General features: G+C 40.2%; 1 protein-coding gene across 5 annotated transcripts in view; it reads right to left on the bottom strand.

The window, feature by feature from the left end:
- Window positions 1–22,010, bottom strand: part of cadm1a (cell adhesion molecule 1a) — a 455,163-nt gene that overhangs the window by 12,599 nt on the left and 420,554 nt on the right. For all 5 annotated transcript variants that reach the window (XM_084940844.1, XM_084940843.1, XM_084940845.1 and 2 more), the window contains one exon: window positions 1,928–2,056. In XM_084940844.1, the coding sequence (XP_084796970.1) occupies window positions 1,928–2,056 (129 nt within the window). The remainder of the gene's footprint in view (window positions 1–1,927; window positions 2,057–22,010) is intronic.

Here is a 22,010-nt window from a genome sequence, read left to right as displayed (position 1 = left end):
ACAGTGGGACTGCTTCACATGGCTGTGTGCCTGGTCTTCGGTGTCAATAAGTCACGTCAGTCAGAGTCAGCTAGACAGAGGCTGTTTTTTTGTGTTGATCTGGGAAACAGTCGTACGAATCACTGGAGCTACTGCAAACCTCACTGCCTCAAAGTTTCACTGCACCGCTAAGATCTACCAGCAAACAGCTTGCATGTTGCTTCTAGACACAAATGTGAGGAGCCACTCAGAGTTCAGCACCACTGAAATAAGAGCACATTTCCTCTATACTTTTAATTTGCCTCATTTACTGTACTTCCTCTCTAAAGTGGTTAATGTACCCAATTCATTTCCCCCCGCATAAGAAACATCAAAGTGTGAAATGTGTTATAGATTCTAATTATTTCTCTGTTGTGAGGACGGCATACAAGATTTGTTATGCTATGCGGCAGGACTGCATGAAAAATGTAATTTTACTCATCATCAGTAACCCATAGCCTTAATAGCTGTCTTTCCATCATTTTGATAGCAACCATCCATTGATGTAATAAGTCGTTTTTGCAGAAACAAAGTAAAGAGGCCACACTTGACAAACTGCCTGCTGGGACAGATAATGCTTAAAAGGAAAGCTGCTGTGAAATAACAGGTACTTCTTAAAAATGATACACAAAATTTAAATGTATCATATGGAGCTTTTGGGTATGCCTTGCTAATAGTGGATTAGATCCCCCCTTTTGCCGTCAGAACTGCCTTCTTCGTGGCATTGATTCAACAAGGTGCCGGAAACATTCCTCAGAGATTTTGCTCCATGTTGACATGATAGCATCATACAGCTGCTTCAGATTTGACAGCTGAGCATCTATTATGTGACTCTCCTGTTCCACCATATCCCAAAGGTAAATGGTAAATAGCAAAAAGACTTGTTCGTACACAGCAGCTTCGCTCTCTACTTGAGGACTCAAAGTGTTTTATACAATTCTTATTCACCAATTGATACACGTTCAAACAAGCACTGGTTTCTATCTGACATTCACACAAATTTACACCCAGATAAACGCATCGGGAGCAACTCAGGGTTGCCCAAGGACACTTTGGCATCTGGTCGTTAGATGACCCACTCTACCTCCAGAGGCACAACCAGCCTTCAAATGTGCTCTATTAAACTAAGGCCGTTTGAGTACAGGGAATGCATTGTCACGTTCAAGAAAAGCAGTTTGACATGATTTGAACTTTGTGGCATGGCCGGAAGTAGCCATCAGAACACGGGCACACCATAGTCATAAAGGGATGACGAGTCACGCTGGTAGTGTGTGTCAAGCCTGAACTGTTGATACAAAGCAGGATAGATCCATAATTTCATGTCATTTACTGCATATGTTATCTCTTATCCAAATGTTGCAACAGAAATAGAGACTCATCGGACCATATAGCATTTTTCGAATCTTCAATTGTCCATGTTTTTTGAGCCCATGTTAACTGTAGCCTCAATTTGCTGTTCTTAGCTGACAGAAGTTGTGCCCGGTGTGGTCTTCTGCAACTTTAGCCCATCTGCATTCAGAGATGCTCTTCTGCATTAGTTGAGGTTTGTTTACTGACTGTTGCCTTCCTATCAGCCTCACATCAACATGAGATTTTCCCCCAGAGCACTGATGCTCACTGGTTCTTTTCTCACCTTTGGACCATTCTCTGTAAACCCTAGATATGGTTGTGTGGCATCTCAATAAAGATGTTTCTAAAATACTAGAAGACCAGACCAGTCTGTTTGGCACATTGTCCAGTTTGTGCTTCAACGGGTCATCTTGACCATGCCTAAATGCATAAATGTATTGAGCCATTTGATTGGCTGATTTGATATTTGTGCTAATGAGCAGTTGACACAACTGTATCAACATTCAAACATTTAGCAAATAATTCGACTTTGTTTTTAGACATTTCCTATATCTACTACCTTTGTGTCTTGCAAAGTAGCGTCCCAAGACAATGAGTAGACAGAGCATAGCGAACACGACCACAGCCACCACTCCTCCGATAACTGCATGGTCCACTGTTCTGGGTGCTCCTTCTCCGGCTCGTGAATCTGAATGGGAAGAAAAAACAAAATCAGTAACAGTGCTACTAAAACTTCTCTTGACATTGAGAGAATAGCGATCAGCCACCAAATCCCTACCACACAGTCTGAGATTTAAAGTGATAGAAATGAAGATTATACTTAATACAAGGCATTTAGATAGAGGAACTTTGGAGCAGCAATGCCTAAGATGCACTGCTTTAACAAAACCGAAGATTTGGACTCATACACTCCAGTAAATCCAGAGCTGCCTGGTTGACTGTCATGACTGTCGCTCTTGTGTTTCAAAAGAAATGAACTTAATACTACTTTACTCTTCCTGAACGAGCTCAGTGGAAGAAATAAACACATGCAGACACAGATGTCAGCAGTCTTGCGCAGAAATTTAACGTATGTGTTTTTTGGTGGAAAAACATGTTGACACAGGTCCTTTCATAATCATATGGAGGTCCAGAGGGTGTACTAAGAAGCAAGTTTGACATAGCAAGTGTTTCTTTGTGTTAGCTCAGTCAGACATAATGGGTATCACAAGGGTGGTTATCAACTTCCTTTGTTAAAGCAGGCTTTCTGCTTCAGGCTCTGCACGCGCTCACATAAAAGGGGGGCGTTTGACGCGTTCGACATTTCTTCTAAATGGACCGATCGAGACCGACCAGCTTCAGTAAGAAGGAACAGTACAGCCAGAGTTATGAAGAATATTAAAAAGTTATTACTTCGAAAGCAACAATGGTGCTGCAAATAACGAGAGATTGTTCATTTTGTAAAATCACAGGTTAACATATATATTTTAATACTTAGTGTACACTTACTGACATTTATTCAACTTTACAACTGTACTCAAGAAGGGCAATCAGATCTGGTGCGATCCCTTTAATGCAGGCGGAATCAAGGAAGCCAATTCAGTTTTTGACCAAATCAGCTTACTACACTGATTCGTTCAGCGATCACACACACATATGGCTCAGTAAGCTACATGTTTAGATATTGACAGGATAAGAAATGGTAAAATGTGATTCTTACAGGTGAGCTGTTCAGGGCCAGGATGCATGTTTAGCTTGTGACACTTACAACATACCACGCTTCGATCCTATGTTAACAACACCAAAGTCACAATTATACCACAATTTTCCACACTGTACTCAAACTATGTGTCCAAACCTCATCAGCAGTTTCAGTTTTTAACTAGTGATCTTAATGCCTCTTTTATGTCGTTTGTTTTTCATTAGCATGCTGAGCTCTTTATCTTAAGTAGAATTTCACTGCATGTATAGTAAGACCTCTGAAGTCATGGTCACGATATGTGATAACCCTATATTTTAAATAACAAATAGCTAAAAATGAGTTAATAAATAGTTTTTAGAACTTTTTTGTTCTAATTACCAAGACTTGCAAGAACAATTGATTGCCTAGGGTTGGACTTGGTTATAACCAAAGGGTTAATATAGTGACACACATCACGCGTTACACTGTGCAATTTGTGTTGTTTTGATTGCTCCATAGTTGCTCTCCCACAAGACAAAGCAAGACTTTTTTCTTTTCCTGAGTTCAGTCTGGCTCCTTTGTCTCTTGCTGACATTTTAATAACCACTGTACGAAATTGCCACAACAATAACTGTTTGGATTGCAATCAAGAATTGATTAAGAATAACCATAGTCATACCAAACGAGAAATTATTCAGTATTGTACCTTTCATTAAGGATCTACTCGCCACGGCTTGTGTATCGTTGTGAGTTTCATGATTAGAAAAATAAGTCTTTAAAATGTTTTTTTGTATGCAACTGTGCCTAAACAAAACAAACTTTCACAAATTATTAACACAGTGGGGATAGTTAATCAAGTTTCAGAGCAGGAGTTGGGTTAAAAAACAACACAAAAAACATCTGTGACTGGACAACAGTCCCCTAACGCCCTTGGTTGCAATGCTGTGTGAAAGCTATTGATCATGTGTAGGGATCCATGACAACCCCAAGTTAATATCCATTTGCCGACGTGATTGGACCTTCATGGGACAAAGCATGAGGACATTTCTTTCCCCACATTATGCCCCAGGAAGGTGAACGGCTGCTGGAGAGAAGATTCACATGGCTGAACGCTGCACTGAGATGTGACCTGGGCTTCATTGTGTATTCATGAAGCACATTTGTATTCAACATAATATACACGTTACAGGTACATTTACGTGCTTTTAGCTTATTTTGATACCATTACACCAACCTTCATTTCCACACTAATGCTTTCTTTCTTTTCTTTCTTTCTTTTTTTACTGAAAATATTTACAGAAGCCTGGAAACTGAACAACGTCCGGTTCTCAGCATTCAGTTCACACATGGAGCAGACCTTCAGCCCCACCATCCATTAGCTGAAGTAACTCACTAAAAACCCCTCCACATGCTTCTCCAGCCTAGTTCTACACGGGGGATTTGCTGAGTGAGCTCCAGAAAACAGAAAGAGCCAGGCTGCAATTGATTAACGAATAATAGAAACAGAGAGAGAAACATCATGGATACCATCCCTACACACCTGCATTACCCAACCTGAAGGAATGGAGTCGGGAGTGGGGAGGGCAGCGCAGTGCTACCTGTCAAACTCAACAAAACATTACCTGATAGATCTAATAGGTTATTTTGACTTCAGATTTTCTTTTTTAGTGCTGGGCAGATTCAATTAAACTGAGCAGGAATCCTTCTGACATCCAATTCGCTCTTGTCAGGCTGCAAGAGCTTTGCTTTAACACACTTTCCTATTACGATGTTAATGTGGACTTTGGCTTTCGGGGAGGGGAGATTACGTGTGTGCGGCGTGGTCAGGGTGGTGGAGGTGGATCGGATGGTTGCAGAGGATCAGTCCTGATTGTCTATATCAAACTTTCCTCCTTTAAATTAATTTAAGATGAAAGGAAGGCAGAGAACATCAAAGTCTCCACAAGTCTTTGCATAATATTATGTTGCTATTTAGAATAATAAGCCCTGCCTTATGGATTTACATGCATAAGATGAAGTCTTTTTCCTTGTAGGAGGGATATGTGTAAACTGTGGTCTTGCACTAGAAAGAAGATTTGGGCTTATAAAACAGCACTGCCTTTAATTTATTAGAGCGGGCATTCTGTTAATATGTGTGTCTTGCAGTATCTCATTTAAACCCAGGCCGTACTGAATAAATCAGTCTGCGCCGACAAGAGCAACTTGTCTGCGATTTCTTTACAGCAGGAGACAAAACTAGTTGCCAAACAGTTGTATTCTGGTAGTATTGCTATATCAAAGCTAGGTCTCCAAGCATCTATGCCATTTTGCAGTAAAGTTTCAACCCTGCAGAAATTGTGCCACTTTGTTGAGAAATTTATGTTAATGTAACGTTTAATTCTGTGTCATGTGAATGACTGTGTCTTTCACTAGCCTGGCCCATGTCCTGATTTTATGTTTGATAGTGTTTTAGTAGGTAAAGGTGAATAGCTTGGACATGAATTGAGCTGCAGTTTGGGGAAGGCCTCGAAGGGGATTGGCGGTGGCTACCGGGCCGCGAAGAAGATAATTGAAGAAGATAAAGAATTGAAAAGGCAAGGGAGGGTGGGGCACGTAAACGGGAATGACCACTTGTAGGACTGAGGGAACCTATATAGATGAGAACGAAAAGGAGCGTGTTTGGAGGCGTGGTCCGGCTCCTGAAATTCCGATACTTAATCTCCAAATAGAAGTTAATCACGGTATCATCACAAAGAGATCGTGTGCCATTTTATCCCATTCAGCTGCAAACTGATAGCAGAATAACTCCACCCAGTTGCTGTTTTATCACCATCTTGATACATTAAAGTTGCCAAAAAGGCAAAAAACTGTGAGTTCTCAAAGATCTGGTGTCTGTCTTTAAAGCAACCATTTCAAGAGCAATAACGGTGCAAGCTCATTGCACACATCTGCAGTAATTTTGGCTGTGCTATGACACAGCACAATGGGTTTTGGTTCGTTTTACCTACTAGTTTTTCCCTATTTGGCAATCTTCTGCCCTGTCCTCATTATTTTCTTTTCTGTTTCCCCAACCCCAATTACCCCTGTGATTGGCTATATAGTCTTGTCTTCCCCTGCATGTTTTGTCACGTGGATTCTTCTTGTTCCCTTTGCTTCTTTGTGCATGCCTGGACTTCTGGATTTATACCTTTCCTTTTACTCAACCCTGAGGAATGTTTTCATCAGCTATTAAACTTGCTATTTGTTGAATTATTCAGTCTCCAGTGTCCTGCATTTGAGTCCACTCATCCGTGAATCATAACAGTCGCAGCAGCATTAAGTTCTTGGTAGAATGACAAAGCCAACAATTTCTGTCTTAATCAAACCAAAAAAGCAGAAAAATGTTCTGCTTTTAATGAAGCCTGTTTGCAAGCCAAAACTGTGTTAAAGTGCTGTCAATTTCTGCAAGCACTCAGTCCCAGTCATACCATACAAAGCAATTTGCATGTCATACCAGTGAGTATCACTTATGAGCAATTACTGTCACCCAGTAAAATACAGTACATTTGCGTTATTATCTCACATTGGAAGTCAAACTTTAAATTGCACGGATCATTGTTTTAGCAATCAAAGGAGTGCAAATTCAAAACAATTTCAAGTTTTGCCTTTCCATAAAAGTCACTTCTGTCACGAATAAATAGCATCTGAGAGCCACATCAAAATGGGAATTGTGACAGTCTATTCCCTGTAGCTGCAGAACTTTGTATTAATTACAAAACAAGAGAGAAACAAAAGCATAGTTACAGTAAGCACTTCCACAAACAATAATATCCCAAAGCAACCCCAGCCATTTATAAAATCATATTAAAGAGCCAGCTCTCAAGTCAACCAAAGTTCATCAAAAATCCAGTCATAGTAATGCCTCGAGGGCCAGTGCTCAAGATAAGGTTTAAATCCTGTATTTCCCTGCAACTTATACTTCTACTACATGTGTGCCGCTTAAACAATGCTACAGCTTCAGCAGCATCCATCCATCCATCCACCCACCCACCCATCCATCCATCCATCCATCCATCCATCCATCCATCCATCCATCCATCCATCATCTTCTGCTTATCCAGTTCAGTTTCTCTCTATGTGTTAGCCTTGTAACGAACTGGCCACTTGTCAGTAAAGAAATATGTAGAACAAAGAAATATAAAGTACACCTACTCATATCTTAACAAACAGCCATAAAACAGAGACATATGGCTGTCACCAACACAGCTGGTTCTTTGTCTATGCAGATGAAACAATTGCAGTCTTTGCCTTTATAAAATTTACTTATCGATTAAAGACTCTTTGAGTGTCATGTCTCTCTCTTCTAATGCCTCTGATCCATTAGATATATATTGCTGGGGTTACAACCTAAAACAGTGTTCAAATTTCCCACAAAATAGCCATTCACACAGAGATGGTTGTTCCTTTCTATGGTTTTGATACCAGGAAAAAAGCTCATATTAGATGATTCTACAATAAAAATACATTGCGAGAAAAGGTTAGGGAGTCAGAAGCAAACTCAGCTGCTGTCCTTCAGTTTAGCTCCTATACTGCAGCAGCACCACTAATAAAACCTGCAGAATCTTTTAAATCACTGGTGAAGCTGTTTAGTGTGTTGATGAGGCCAAATGGGTTATTAAAGGGTTTAATGTAGCTTTACTTGGTTGCTGCAGCACATTCTGAAAAAGAAACATTCATCTCAGAACGGAACAGCCAGCAGAGCCACCAAACATCATGGGGAAAAAGCTGGAGTACTACTTTATGTTTAGAGGTTATGAACCATGTACTGTGCTGTCACTTCAGAATATAATTATGAATGGTTCGTCGAGGATGGTTTATCAAACAAGGTGTCCGAAGGGCTAAACCGAGAATGCAACTGTCAATCAAGCGTGGTCATTTTAGAAACATCCACCTTATTTGGAGATGTGAAGTATCTCATTTCATAGGGCGTGTTGACAGAGGCTTGATTTGAGACAGAGGAGATCTCCTAATTGGATCTTCTAATCTGCTAATTAAGCATTAGTGATTTCACTGGTGTGCCCATACTGCTTGTAGATAGAGGGGCAATCAGAATAACAGCAGTGCTATGTGGGTGGGGTGTCATAAGAGCACATTGGCTTGTCAAGATCCACTTCCATTGCCAACAACACTCTTGGTTAAAGAGTGAATGTAATTAAAGTCCCAATGAACCCATTCATTGAACCTATTTAAAAATGTCAGTTAAATCCTTTGCCTCTCGGGTAGCGAACCACACTGCTTACATACAGAGTGACTTGGCCTAAGATTTATTGAGTCTTTTTCGAAATGTCAAAAAAAGGGGTGTCATTTTATACAGACAGCAGCACCATTAGAAATACAGAGTAGAAAAAGAAAGTAGCTACGGGGTCGTATAAAGTTGAAATTGAAATGATTATTAACACTGTCATAAAGTTTTTCTGACGTTTGATTTTAGCAACGATTCGGAGACTTCTTTGGCTTTAATGACCTCGGCTGACTCTGCAGCATGTTTGTGATTCAAAAGTCCTCATTACTTTTGATGTATGCTATAGTAAATGAAAAGAAAACCTAAAAGACTGCTGGAGGAGCTAAACCGCATATATTGTGATGTTCAAAGAGTACTTCAACAAAGTTGGAAGGCTTGTCGGCAAGTTTGAAAGACACAGAAATAAAAATACAATGGTCAAAATCGACACAGCAGAGCCTGAGATATCCTGACTTTTATTCCTTTGTATGGGCAGGAATCCAAAAATAATGGATCGAACACACCTACAATACAACCTTTATATTTTCATTTATTCCACTACCAACTGAAAAGCCTGATGGCACTCCCAGGGACATTACCTATTCCACATCGACATAATGGACAGAAGAAATGTTCTGATGCCTACTGGTGTAGGCAGCACATTTCAGACAAAGATTTTTTCTGCTATTCAAATTTCTTGAATAGCACCATCACTCTCACTATTTTACTGGCAAAGGGATCTGAGGGAACACTGTAGTGATGAACACTTGAGAATAGAAGCAAAGTCTATAAAAGTTGGGCCAGTACTAGAGGTGGGAATCACCATACATCCCACGATACGATATTATCACAATACTTAACACACGATACGATATTATTGCAATTTTTTAAAATATTTTGCGATATTCAGATTCTGTACATAAAGGTAAACTTTATCAATATTCATTTTATCTAATATCAAAGTCTCACACTCAGTCTTTCTCTCATTTCAGTCAGTTTTATTGTTGACAAACTGAACAGTTTGTATTACAGTCTAGTCCAACTTAACTGAATGCAACCATCTGGTACAATTATAGCTATTCTGAACTATGGAATTTATGAAAACTATGCAGCCCATTCAGCAACTGAAGAATTTGAAAGTAAATTAAAACAAAATATAATTTTACATTAAATAAAAAAGTTTTAAACTTAATTAAAATAAAACGTCTTAAATTAAAATAAGTAAACTGTCATGTTTATTTCTGCCAAAAAAAAAGTTAAACACATTTGGACAGTGAAGGAATGTCAGGATTCTTGCTCAGAAAAAGGAGCTGATCAACATGCTCTGAAGTCAGAGCATGTTCCAGTCCACAAAAACTTTTTTTGTAACAAAATATCGATTTCTGCTGTCCCTGTATCGATACATTATTAGCAAACAAAATATCACGATACTACACAGTATCGATTTTTTCCCCCACCCCTAGCCAGTACCACAAAAAAGATAACTCCACCATGGTGAAGACATCTCGAGGGCATTGCACACTGGCTGGGTATAACCTCATTCAAAAGAAAAGTGCCTATATCTTTCTAGTAGCCCTTTTCTAGCCCAAATAGAACTGTTTTCCTTATTTCTACCATAATAAAAGACAGGTGCCAAAAAGATGGCACACAGAGTTCTGGCTGACTGGAGATGGCTCGGACCTGGCTTATCGAAGAAAAAGAAGCGGCTACAGCTGTTCAAAATCCCATAAGGCTGACCGCCATGATAGACGATTGGCAGGGCTGCGAGTACTCAGACTGTGTTTTGAATGCAATATGGATAACATTTTGTAGAAGAAGAACAGGAATTGAGAGAATTGGTGACCAGTGATGGACATTAGACCAACTGTAAAAATTGGATGCAGTTGTTCGCACTAAACCCAAACATTCGCCATCTTCACTTATGTGGCTATCCCACTGGCGCCAGCTGAAGGCCTGCCAAGGTCGAAGCTGACTGGAACAACAAAAATTCTCCATGATAACAGGATTGTTGACAGAATTCTTTGTCCCTCCTTCAAGGCCACCTGGGTCCACTGGAGAATGTTGACCTTCGCTTAATTGGGCGTGGTGACACTTAACTGAACATGGGATACACACACACACACACACACACACACACACACGCACGAAACATGTACACTGATACTGATACACCCTCACTATCACCCTCCCTCCCCCGAATCCAACGCCTCCTCCCATGCTTACCTCCCATCCGATGTGGACAGCGGATCAGCTGGAGGCGCAATCGAAGATTGCTGCGGTCCCAGATCCAGCTGTACACACTGGAATATTCTCCCATGTTGCTTGTCTGTGTTTTATTGTGTTGATATCTGTGCATTCCTGAATTATCCTTTTGTGTTACACATTTTGATGTTTTTTTCCCCTTGCTACCTAGCCTGACCTGTCTCCCCAATGTGATGTTTTTGTTTTGTATGTACGGTCGGCAAGGTCTGTCATCTCGGTTGCGGGCAACTGCAACTGACAAATAAAGGCATACATTCAGATTCCAGCAAGAACCTCCAAGAACTGACACAAAAAAATCCAAATGTTTTCCATAAATAGTGAAGTAGCTGCTGACACACATGTTCAGCATCCTATATAGGGAGATAACCTGAACACAGCCAGTTGGGCCAAGTCCTCTTTTGCACAGAAGAGTTGTGCTCATTGCTGCAAACTGTCTCAGATCGATTGCAATGTGTTGGAAACATGCCTTTATTTATAAATGGTGATTATCTGCAAACATTCAGTAATCTTGCTGAGAGTGATTGCAGTCTGTCTGAGTTGCACTGAGACTGTTTGGAGACAAGTTGCCTCCCACCAGGTGACTGGTGTTAGTTTGTCATTGTAACCACTTGCAATTGGTCGGTGCAAGCAAAAGAAATTCAGTGCAAACACTGACTTTTCCTACTTGCAAGCAGGTTGCCCTGCACTATGTTGAAACCGGCACTGTGAGATGTGTCACTGTCTGTTCCATTCTATCAGGATACAAACTGCGACACTTCTCAAGAGCCATCATTTTATCACAGATTTGCACATTCCTGCTCAGGTATCTTTGACAAAGTGTGCACTATAGCCATCGGATGACAGAACACTGCACTGAGCTAGTATTTGCTTCACTAGTCACAGTGCAGATGTTGAACAAGTACCTATGCAAAGAATTCTAAAAAAAAAAAATACACATGCTACAACATGGCAAATGTTGTCCAACCAGCATGTAACCAGGTATTCTACTTTTGTGCCTTTTTGTCTCTGATCTCACATGCTGATATAACTTCAGGCAACAGGCAACTTGCCTGCCTTCGCTTCTAAACAGTGGCAGAATGGTACACTCACATAGTAGTGGTTGTGACACCTGTCATCAAAGGGGCTGTGTTGTGGACAAAAAGCTGAAATTGGAATTTGCCAGTAATCGAAACTAAACTACCCAACCATGACAGGGTTTCTGGTACTGCTGCCATCAGGACCTAAAAACACACACAACTTCCAGACGAATCACACAAGTGCACAGGCAAGTTACAAAGCTTTCAAATTTGTCCTTTGGAAGTCAAAAACATATTATTTCTACACTCAGCTGCACCTGATGCTGCTCAACTGTCGTGTAACTGCGTCGTGCAGTTTCCAGAAATCAAGTCCGAACATCGTTTTACGGTATTTAAATAAAAGACAAAGACAAAGCAAACGACAGTGCAATTTATTTTCTTTAATTTCTTTTGACTGAAAGGTGTAATTAGTAGTTATACTGGGGCGTTATCTGCTGAAAATAACACACTCCCACTGTTCAATTTAAAGTCCCTTTCTTGGCACACACTTCTAGGCGCAATTCTAAAATAGAAAGCTCAAACCTATCTGAAAAAGAAACTTGCTTAATGTTTAAACAGAGACTAAATATCATCTAATTTACACCTAGGGTAGAGATGTGCGTGGGAGAGTAAAATGAAACAAAAGAAGCTGGTATTCCTTTTTCGTGGTGTTTCTTGTGTAATGTAAACCTTTGTCTGTGTAATGAATTCCATTTTCTGTGTCAAACAATATCGTCTCGAGAAGGACAGGAAATGTTCCAAATACTTGCAAAAATAAGCCAACAGTGCATCATCTCCTTAGAAACCTTGCACCTTTTTTTTTATCTGACGGAGCTATTCATCATTTATCTAATCATGGCCAGTCTTCATCCAAAATGTAATATAATTATGGTCTATAACTGTTCTCAGGATATTAAGCTGTATCTAGGCCACGGCTAGCTCAATAAACACCTTCTAATAATGGCTTTTAGTGGTCTCAGGAGTGACTTATTCTAACACAGTGAGGACTCTCTATGGCTCCCAAGGCCACACGAGTTTGCAGCTTGTTGCAGAGATGCACATCAGTCCTTTTAATGGGGACACTGTTTTTTTTTTTTCTTGGGGGGGGGGGGGGGGGGGGGGTAGAGCTTCTTTCCAACCAGCAGACTGCTCGTTCTTCTTTCACACGAGATTATCAAACTCCCCCCTGCTCCGCCAAACCTACGCCAACACTCTCCTCCCACCCCGCTGTCACTGAGCGGCCTCCAGCCTCGGCCATTCCAGCGACTGTTGAAAAGCTCATGAAGAGTTATGCTTGTGGTTGAAAGGTGGCCAGAAGCCTGGTCTGTGCACATAAGCTCGTGTTTGATGTATTTTTTAGAACTTCACATCTACTGAATTAAAAAACATCTCTGACTTTGTCAGAGATAAGGTCAAAATAACTCAATGATATGTTTATGATAAAGAAAATGCCAAAAACACAAGCAACAAAAAGGAAAAAAAACAGCGTAAATGATCCAAAGAGAAAACTCTTGTCAAGGTCAAATTCACAGAAATAGCAGGTCTTGAAATAAATGGACCGCTGAAGTCAAGTCCTGTGTCTCCTCTGCTCTTGGCATATTGATAATAACAACAGAAGAGACTCTGTGTATCCTGGTGTTGTGAGACAGAATAGTATCAGTGAAATGACATCGGGTGCTTTGTGTGGATCTGTGTACACAGCAGACAGAGCCCTGGGTGAAGGAACTGTGCCAAGAAAATGAAGGGCTAATCCTAGAAAAGAAGCCAAGACAATGGCTACATTTACATACATGCAGTAAACAGACTCTAGTACATTCTCTGGTCAAGGTTGTACTGAGAAATGAGGGGTTTACATAAATCCCTCATAGCTTACCTCATTGACTCTACCTTTCAAAAAAATAAAAATAAAATAAGGACAGTTCTTTAAAAAATTGAAAGAAAAAAGTTTGAGGTTCTTTTCAAAAGCCAAAACTCATCAGTGCATTTGCTGGTAATTTAAGGGCTCAATGGTTAATGTTTGGTTAAGTTTGGTTGGCTAAAACTTATTCAAACATGCATAAAATGCATGTTGTGCACAGCGCTGCAGAATCAAGAGACAAAATCACAAGACTTTGGGTAAAGATGGATGCCAAGCAGTGTATTTCTTTGTTATCACGGTCCCTAATGCGTGCTTCGTCATGCTGTTATGGATGTCTTTGAGGAGCAATGTTGTGGCACAATCTCTGTGAGGTGTAGCAACGCCGACAAAAACCTGCCATGATAATAAAATCCTTTAGCAAGGCTGAGTGTATGGTGTCGGCCTCTAATCCAAGCCTCACCTCAAAGGAAATTCAGACCGGCTTACATGCATGGATGGTGTTAGGAAAAAGAGAATGAAAATGTGCTGCATTTCACACACAGTGCAGCTCACACTGTAGCCAGAAATTGTATCAGTGCTGCTCAAAGTGAGTAAAGCCAGTGGCAAGGGATAATCTCAGATACTGGGGTTGTCTAATTTGCATAAAATACTAAGATTGCAACCTGTTCTCACTCTGAACCCGTCACATATAGATGCTTGCCCAGTATGTGATTCATAGGCATAGACGTTTTGATGCAGCGGGTTCCTCTTTAGTGTCATTTTTCTATGTGCAGGGTAGTCTGACAAACCAACACCAGTCTGTCAGAGTCTTTCAAATACTGCCCATTTGTCAAAAGTGTTGATGTTTTAGCAATACTCCCATAGTGTCCTTTTTCACTGGATCTTTGGAGCATTCATCACAACACTGAGACGGGGCTCACACCTACATATGGATGCTTCTTAAAGACCTTGATGTCATATTTAAACACAGTGGGTAGGAGTATTTTTTAACATGCAGGGTTAATATTGTAAAGGGATAACTTTGACTTCGTATAAGGGAAAAATATTAAATGTTTTTGAAACATGGTACAAAACACAAACCTTCCAAATTGTATTCTTTCTACTTTTAAATGTGGGAGAAATTACTCTTAAAGGCCTCAGATACACAGGGCCTGAGACCTGTTGGCAACCATCTGGCAGTCCCTGGTCTCTAAAATGTGTTTCCTGACCAGTTGCAAGTGTTTGCTGTGGATTACAAGGTGAAACTGAATGCAAAGAGGTACAACCCAGTTGCAACTGCTTTAGCTCCTAGCTGATTGTTGCAGTCGCCTGTAGCTTGCGTCAAAGACACCAATTTGCCGGCAAACACTACTTGCCAAGCTGCAGTGAAAAGACAAACAGAACGTTCACCTGAAATATGTTGACTGCAGTGCTATGCCACAGCTTTTACTTTGAAAGCAAATACACTCTGTTTCTGGTTGAAACCCCACTATTAAATTAAATTAAATTTCAATTTAATTGTATTCATATAGCGCCAAATTACAACAGCCGACATATTTGCTTATTAAGCACATATCCTGGTCAAAGACTTCAAGATTCCTCACAGTGTTACTAGAGGCCACGGTAAGTATCTGGTTAGACCCCACGTTTGCTAAGATTTTTAGGGGCAAGTACAATAATCCCAGTTTTATCTGAATTTACAGATACAACTACACTACAGCTTGGAGAGTAAACGAAGAGTATTTGCAGACAAGTTGGCTCTTCCATGCAAACTACAGGCAATTGCAGCAATCTGCTAGAGATTGAAGCAATCACAAGGAGGGTTTTGGTGCTACGCCCTTTTTACCTCCGGCAACCACACAACAACTGGTTGGGGAAAGCACATTTTTCCTCAATCATCAGAAGATATCAGGGTTTTCTTGCTATGTTACTGAGGCCTAAAAGAGGATCCTTTGTTATCCCATTGCTGTTGCATCAAGACTAGCATCAAAATGACATCTTGTGTATAGAACGGCATAATACATGTGGTAACCAAGGATGTGGCGATAAAGCGCGAGTATATTTTAATCCATCCATTATGTTTTACTACACATAAGAATTTTTGTTCCCTAAACTAAGGAAAACAGCTAAAGAAACTTAAAAGTCAAAAAATAAAAAAGTAAAATTAAAATGTAGAAATATCACGCTCAGATAAGACTCAAACATCCCTTTTCTGGTTAGTCATGTGATGGTGCCATGTGACACCACACTTCCTAATGCAGACTCGGTTGTTGTGCTTCTTCAGTTGTCAAAATAGTGTTCTGAAGCACTGCTGGCACTATGGAAAATGATGCTAAAGGGGACAGCTGGGATAGGCGCCAGCCACACTGTGACCCTGCATTGGATAAGTAAATGGACGGATGGATGGGTGGATGGACCCTGAGCAAGAGTCAGCATGTGATAGGAGTAAGAATGTGTCGTAAACAAACGTCTATTGGTGGGTTTTAAGATCTTGCGACGACAGATCTCGGGTTGGCACAGTGTGGAATTAAACTGGGAAAACATTTACTTTAACTTTGTGTGCCAACACTTGCACTGAAAGCCAAGTGAGAGAAAGAGAAGCAAGTGAGCGAAGAAAAATGCCACAACAGAGTGGCCAGAGCCTCGGAGAGACCTCATGGGCGAGAGCTGCACGTTCCATTTAGAAAAGGAAGGAGGAAAGAAGGCGCTGTTCACCAGCTATTAATAATCAATTTCAATTTCCTCTCAGATCTCATTTTTATTTTTTGAATATTAAATAATAGATATTCATTTTAGATGTGTTCCACACCACTGAATAAAGGTGTTTCTCTACAAAATCCAGTCAGACTGTAACTTTTCGCTCCCTGGCCTGCCGGCCTGCGTTCTCCTTGCCAATACTGGATGAGTCAAACTCAAAAAGAGTACAACTGTCTCAGATGAAAGTTTTAAGACTCAGCTGCTGTCATGGCAACACTAGTCCTACATGCAAATTGTAATAAGAGCATTCAAAAACAAGGAACATGCAGGTCAAATGCCTTGGGATCCTATTTTGTACCACATTTCATGCTCACCACCTGTTTTCTCAGTCTGCTAGGAGCTGAGAGTATCAATCCATTCCTGGAAATTAACACTTAAGAAATGAATTCAATATAATTCATTATTCTACGAATAAATCGGAATACTAGATAAACGACTGACATGCTATCCAAGAAATATTTTATCATGGAAAAATACACGAACCTAAAGACAAGTTATTTTGTGCTAATTATGGAGGGTCGTGTCTGCTCTGTGTCTTTAATGAGCAGTACTCACTGCAGCACCTCGTGGCTCTGCAGTCTAGTGACATGCACTCTGTGTCCTGAATTGTTGTCCTGATAATGGCATCTGACTATGGGCCTTAGCATTTACAGCTTATCTGCATTGTGATAAGATCCTAATTTGCATATTATTTAGGCAAAGGTTGCAGAACTGTCAACCAGCACAGTCACTGCCGAGTAAAAAGAACCAATGAGGGGCACTTTCAGTGGGCTTGTATGATGTGCTTTTTCACTGTGATGACACATGAAGGCAGCAAAAGGCTTATCTGTGGGCTACCCTTGGCCTAAATAAATATATTAATGTTACTGATACAGTAATAAAGGTAAAGTCAATAACTACTAGTAGGTTACTGAAACTATTTTAGGGCATCAAATTATACAACGATATTAAAGTCTACGCAGAATTAATCCTTATGTTTTAGATGGCTGTCAGATTTTTAATAATAAATGTAAACCTCCTGTTCCACCACATCCCAAAGGTGCTCTATTAGACTGACTTTGGAGGAAATTTCAGTACAATAAACTCATTTTCACATTCAAGAAACCAGTTTGATGATGTTCATGATGGCATGATGTGTTATCCAGCTGGAAGCAGCCATCAGAAGACAGGCACTGTGGCGATAAAGGGATGGACATGGTCAGCAGCAATACTCGTGTAGACTGTGGCATTTAAACATTGCTCAATTTGCACTAAGGTGCTTAAAGTGTGCCAAGAAAATGTCCCCCACACTATTACACCACCAGTAGCAGCCTGAACTATTGATTCAAGGCAGGATGGATCCAAGCTTTCATGTTGTTTACGCCAAAATCTGGCCCTACCATCTGAACGCTGCAGCAGAAATCAAGACTCATCAGACACGGTACATTTTTCCGGTCTTCTCTTGTCCAATTTTGGTGAGCCTGCGCGAACTGTATCTGAGTTTCCTGTTCTTAGCTGATAGGAGTGGCACGTGGAGTGGTTTTCTGCTGCTGTAGCCCATCTGCTTCAAGGTTTGACATGTGCATTTATAGTTCCCCTTCTTTATACACATACTGCATGTAAATGTCTGTTCTTTCTTAATGACACTGGCAAATGCTATTGCAGTTATTGCTTGGAAACAGGAACCATTAAGGGAGGATGTCTTAACCAATATGAATATAGAATAGCATAATGCTATCTTGAGTAAAATGTATATCAGTATAATAAAAATAATTATTCACACTCAGACCAACTGTGAATAATTATTTAAGCCACTTAACTCCGTTCACTCCAATTCATTGAGAGCTATTGAGTGTCCTCTAAGTGAACTGCAACTAATTTCGGTGCACTGGGACTAATAATAAGTGAACATGATCTCCATACATCAGATCTGGTGCTGAGCAGCTTTCTATTTCTTCACATAGTTGTTGCATTCTCTCAAAAAATATTTTCTTCTCAAGTTTACTATCAAGCCAGCCCTTCACCCAAAGAGTAAACAGTAGCTGCAGTGGAAAACAGAGGCAGGGAAACACAGCTCCCACTGTGTTTATGCATTTAGCTGTGACACAGGTGCTAAAAGGAAGCCTGAGTGTCTACTCAGTACATGAGGAGAACATGCAAATCCCAAACTGCATAGTTACTCTAATAACGTCCAAGCAGGTCATTATACAATACAACATACACGGCCTAAAGGGAAACAATAATATTTTTCATAGCCAAATTTTCAAATTATGAGGTCAAGTTATCCCTGCAAGGCTTCAAAGTACCCTAAATGCTCATTTTGCATCAAAAAGATCAACTTTTGGATCTTTATGATGCGATAGAGAGGTATCCTTGATATCGTCATTGTCAGGCTCAGAGTTCTGGCTGTATGCACAGCAGCTCCACCTGCCTGCTGTTCAAACCTTCTGTTTTAAAGGGGTGGCCATGCAAAGGAAATCTGCCTAAAGGAAGTGTGGCCTAAAAGGGAGATGAGGTAAAACGCTTGTTTTATATTGTGGATGAAATAAGGTGCTGAACAAGGATTCTTTTATTAATGGAAATAATGCAAAACTACACTATTAGAATTCAGGGGTAAAATAACGTAGCTGGAAATAGGTGTAATAGCTCCACTTTGAGATTATGGTTTATTATAATCAAGCCCCCAATGAGAAAATAACTACTTACCCCTTACATAAACAGGTGATTCAAACTTGTACACAGTACAGAAATCGGTGGAATAATAATCTCGGACATATTACACGAGGGCTTGAATAATATCATTGTTTTCGTCTGTAATAACGCTGACGTTTAATGTTATTTTTTATATATTATTACTATAGCGAACATGCAAAACTTTTCCTACAAAAGGTTTAAAAGGGGCTTGATGTGGTAGCAGCTACTGTGAGGCTGTTCCTGTGTTGCAGGTGTTCTCACTTCAGCAGGTAGCAGACCTGGGCGACAGATGGGGAAGATTGACAGTTTGGATTAGTGTGAAATAATCTCACTGATGTGTGCACATCTGGTGGCCCTAATGGTGTAAGCAGCAAAAACACATACATTAACAACACGATAAAAAATACATAGCGTGAATATTTTCAAGTGATAAAAACATAATTTTAATAAAAAATATTTGAAACAGCAGTGCACACGGGCCTAATGCAGTATTTTCACATTCTTCAGTTTGGAAAAGAAAACACGAATGCGAGACGATGTTTTGATGCAGGAACGAGAAGAGGCTCGAGTGGCACCTGCTTTATATTTATGACTGACGGGTCCTAAAACGATTGCTATATATCTCAAAAATTGCCTCTAAAGTTGTTGCACTTATTGACATTGCTTAAAAATTTCACTCCACGCAGAGTGAAAGCATCACATCTGTGTCACAGGTGAGAGGAATAACCGCTGATTACACTTTAAGCATTTCAGCACTTTGCTGTTTATTTCATCATAAAAAGCCAGAAAGACAGACAGAACCTTAGAGGTTAACTTTCCCTTCATGAAAGGAGGGTGACTTATAAAAGTAGATATGCATTTTTTTTTAAAGTCACATAGAGGGAGGGGGCTGTTTGTCACCTGTCACACTCAGTTGTGTGCCTAAAACTAATTAATGCAGCATATGTGCCTCATTTGAAAAGAGCCCCAAAGGCAGGTTCAAGCCACTGAGTGCCAGCCTCTAATACAAATGCATCTATCTGTAACATACACACAAGCACTCGCAGTGAAGGTCTGTGAGTCTGTCAGCTACAGTGTCCATTGCTTAAAATCACTACAGCGTCCTTCAGTCTTAACACTTAAGCAATTCTTACTTTTACTTACTTAGAGTTAAAAAACAAAATAAACAACAAGAAAAAGATGTTCACCTGGATTTTGATAACCCACCAGAGATAAAATCCTCCACAGGTGAAGTGAAGTACATTAATCATCATATTAAGGTATGATGTTCTGTTGGGAAACCCTGAGTCTTGGAAGTTATTTTGCCGTGTACCGCACACCTAAACATTGTTGCAGACTGATCCCGCCTCACCAGTCTGCAACGTCCCTTGAAGATCACGGTAAGGAGCCAAAGACACGTGCTCCTCGTTCTACTTGAAGCCCAAAAGAAATGATCTGCTGCCAACTCCTGGTTTAAGGACACCCGCAGGGATCTCACAACCATGCCACTGTTTTGCCAGGTGATCTCAACCACTCTCCAAACAACCGCTGCAACCGCTCTCAGACAGAATGATGAAGGTTTGCAAATATCTGCCGTCTGATTTAAAAATGCAGAGAGATTGCCAACACGTTGCAATCAGTCTGACTCACATTACACCAATGAGAGCAACTCGCCTGCAATGTGCCTCTTTGCAATAGAGGACTTGATTCAACTGGTTTGTACCTATTCTTGATTTACTTGTGTAAGTCTGCACAGTCATGTGTGAACCACTGTTAAATGTATTACTTCACTGTGCGTGAAATAAAAGACTGTATACTACTTGTGCTTCTGCACTGGTTCTTTGCCATTCTGGTTCTTCTCAGACATTATTGTCAAAAGTAAGATAAGATCCATTTATTAGTTTTCATACTACAAGTGCTCTTTAAATTACTGTAATTTTATTACTATTTCTGATTGAGATAAAACTCACAGTTCCATAAAGAGGAGACGATGAGTTTTAGTCAGTGTATCACAATAGCACGAGGTCTGAGCTCAGACAGAAAGATTTTGCCACATGTGCTTCAGATTACCTTGCCTAACCATTCTGGGCTAGAGAGACAACTCAGATGGTTCCTGAGGGACGAAAATTATTATTTAATTTTACAGTGAAAATTACAAAAGTAAGTCCATTGAGCCTGTCTAAGTCTTGGTCAATAAGTATTTGAACTGTTTTTCCTATTCGAGCTCCTATGGAGTGAGAGATAGCAGACAGCTTGTAAAGCCAGTTTGGAAATATGAATGTCTTTGGTGTGTGGGAGGGAGTACCTGAGGAGAACCCACACTGGTACAGGTGCAAACTCAATCTAGAGAGATCCCAGCAGCACAGCTACGGTTACACTATACTTCTCAGGACTATCACATCTTGTTGACAGCACTTTGCCAGTTTCTTCTATATATACATTGGTTACCATCGTGATTTAAATACAGATGGACAATAATGTTGCAGTTCCACCAAAGGTCTTTCTTTTCCTATAACAGCTTGCATTTTGTGTAACACAACAGTAACGCTGAAATAGCTAAAACTATATCCTGTTTTAATGGCATTAAGTCGAGATGTGAAGCTTTAAGAGAGATCTTGTTAACATGACTTCTAAGCAGATATATGGAAGTTTTTCTCTGCCTGACATCAAAGATTGCATGTTTTCCAGAAGTCCATCTGTTCAGATCTGACTCTTAAAATAATTCTAATTACAAACCACATTATCAGTATCAGATCTTTTAAAAAAACATTTTTTTTTTTAGCAAAAACAATCATCAAACCAACGATGTGCCAGTTAAAAACCTGCCACGGTGTCCCTTTCACCTACCAATATGTTAAGTAGTCAGTGATGTTGGCAGTGCCATCTGTGGCTTTGATAGTCAGTCAACCCAAGATCATCTGTGCGCGGCTGTCTGAGCTTTGCACCGACCTGTTCCTCATGTCAAAAGATTTGGAATTCTGCCAGAGTTTAATACACATGTCTGTCCAAATGATTTCCACGTTCACGACAAACGAACATACACGCGGCACACGTGGAGCCCGCGGATCAAACGCGCAGCAGACAGAAGCCGCTCTTTAAGGAAAAGAATTCCCACAGCTAGCTGCCGGATACTGTAGCGATCAAATTCTGAAGTCACAATCACTACATTTGTTGCACATC

The sequence above is a fragment of the Perissodus microlepis genome, chromosome 10 (genome assembly GCF_051167445.1).
Source record: "Perissodus microlepis isolate ML-2025 ecotype Zambia chromosome 10, ASM5116744v1, whole genome shotgun sequence".
In the NCBI taxonomy this organism is placed as follows: Eukaryota; Metazoa; Chordata; class Actinopteri; order Cichliformes; family Cichlidae; genus Perissodus; species Perissodus microlepis.
Note: the sequence above shows the minus strand (reverse complement) of the source record. Positions and strands in the feature narration are given on the sequence as shown.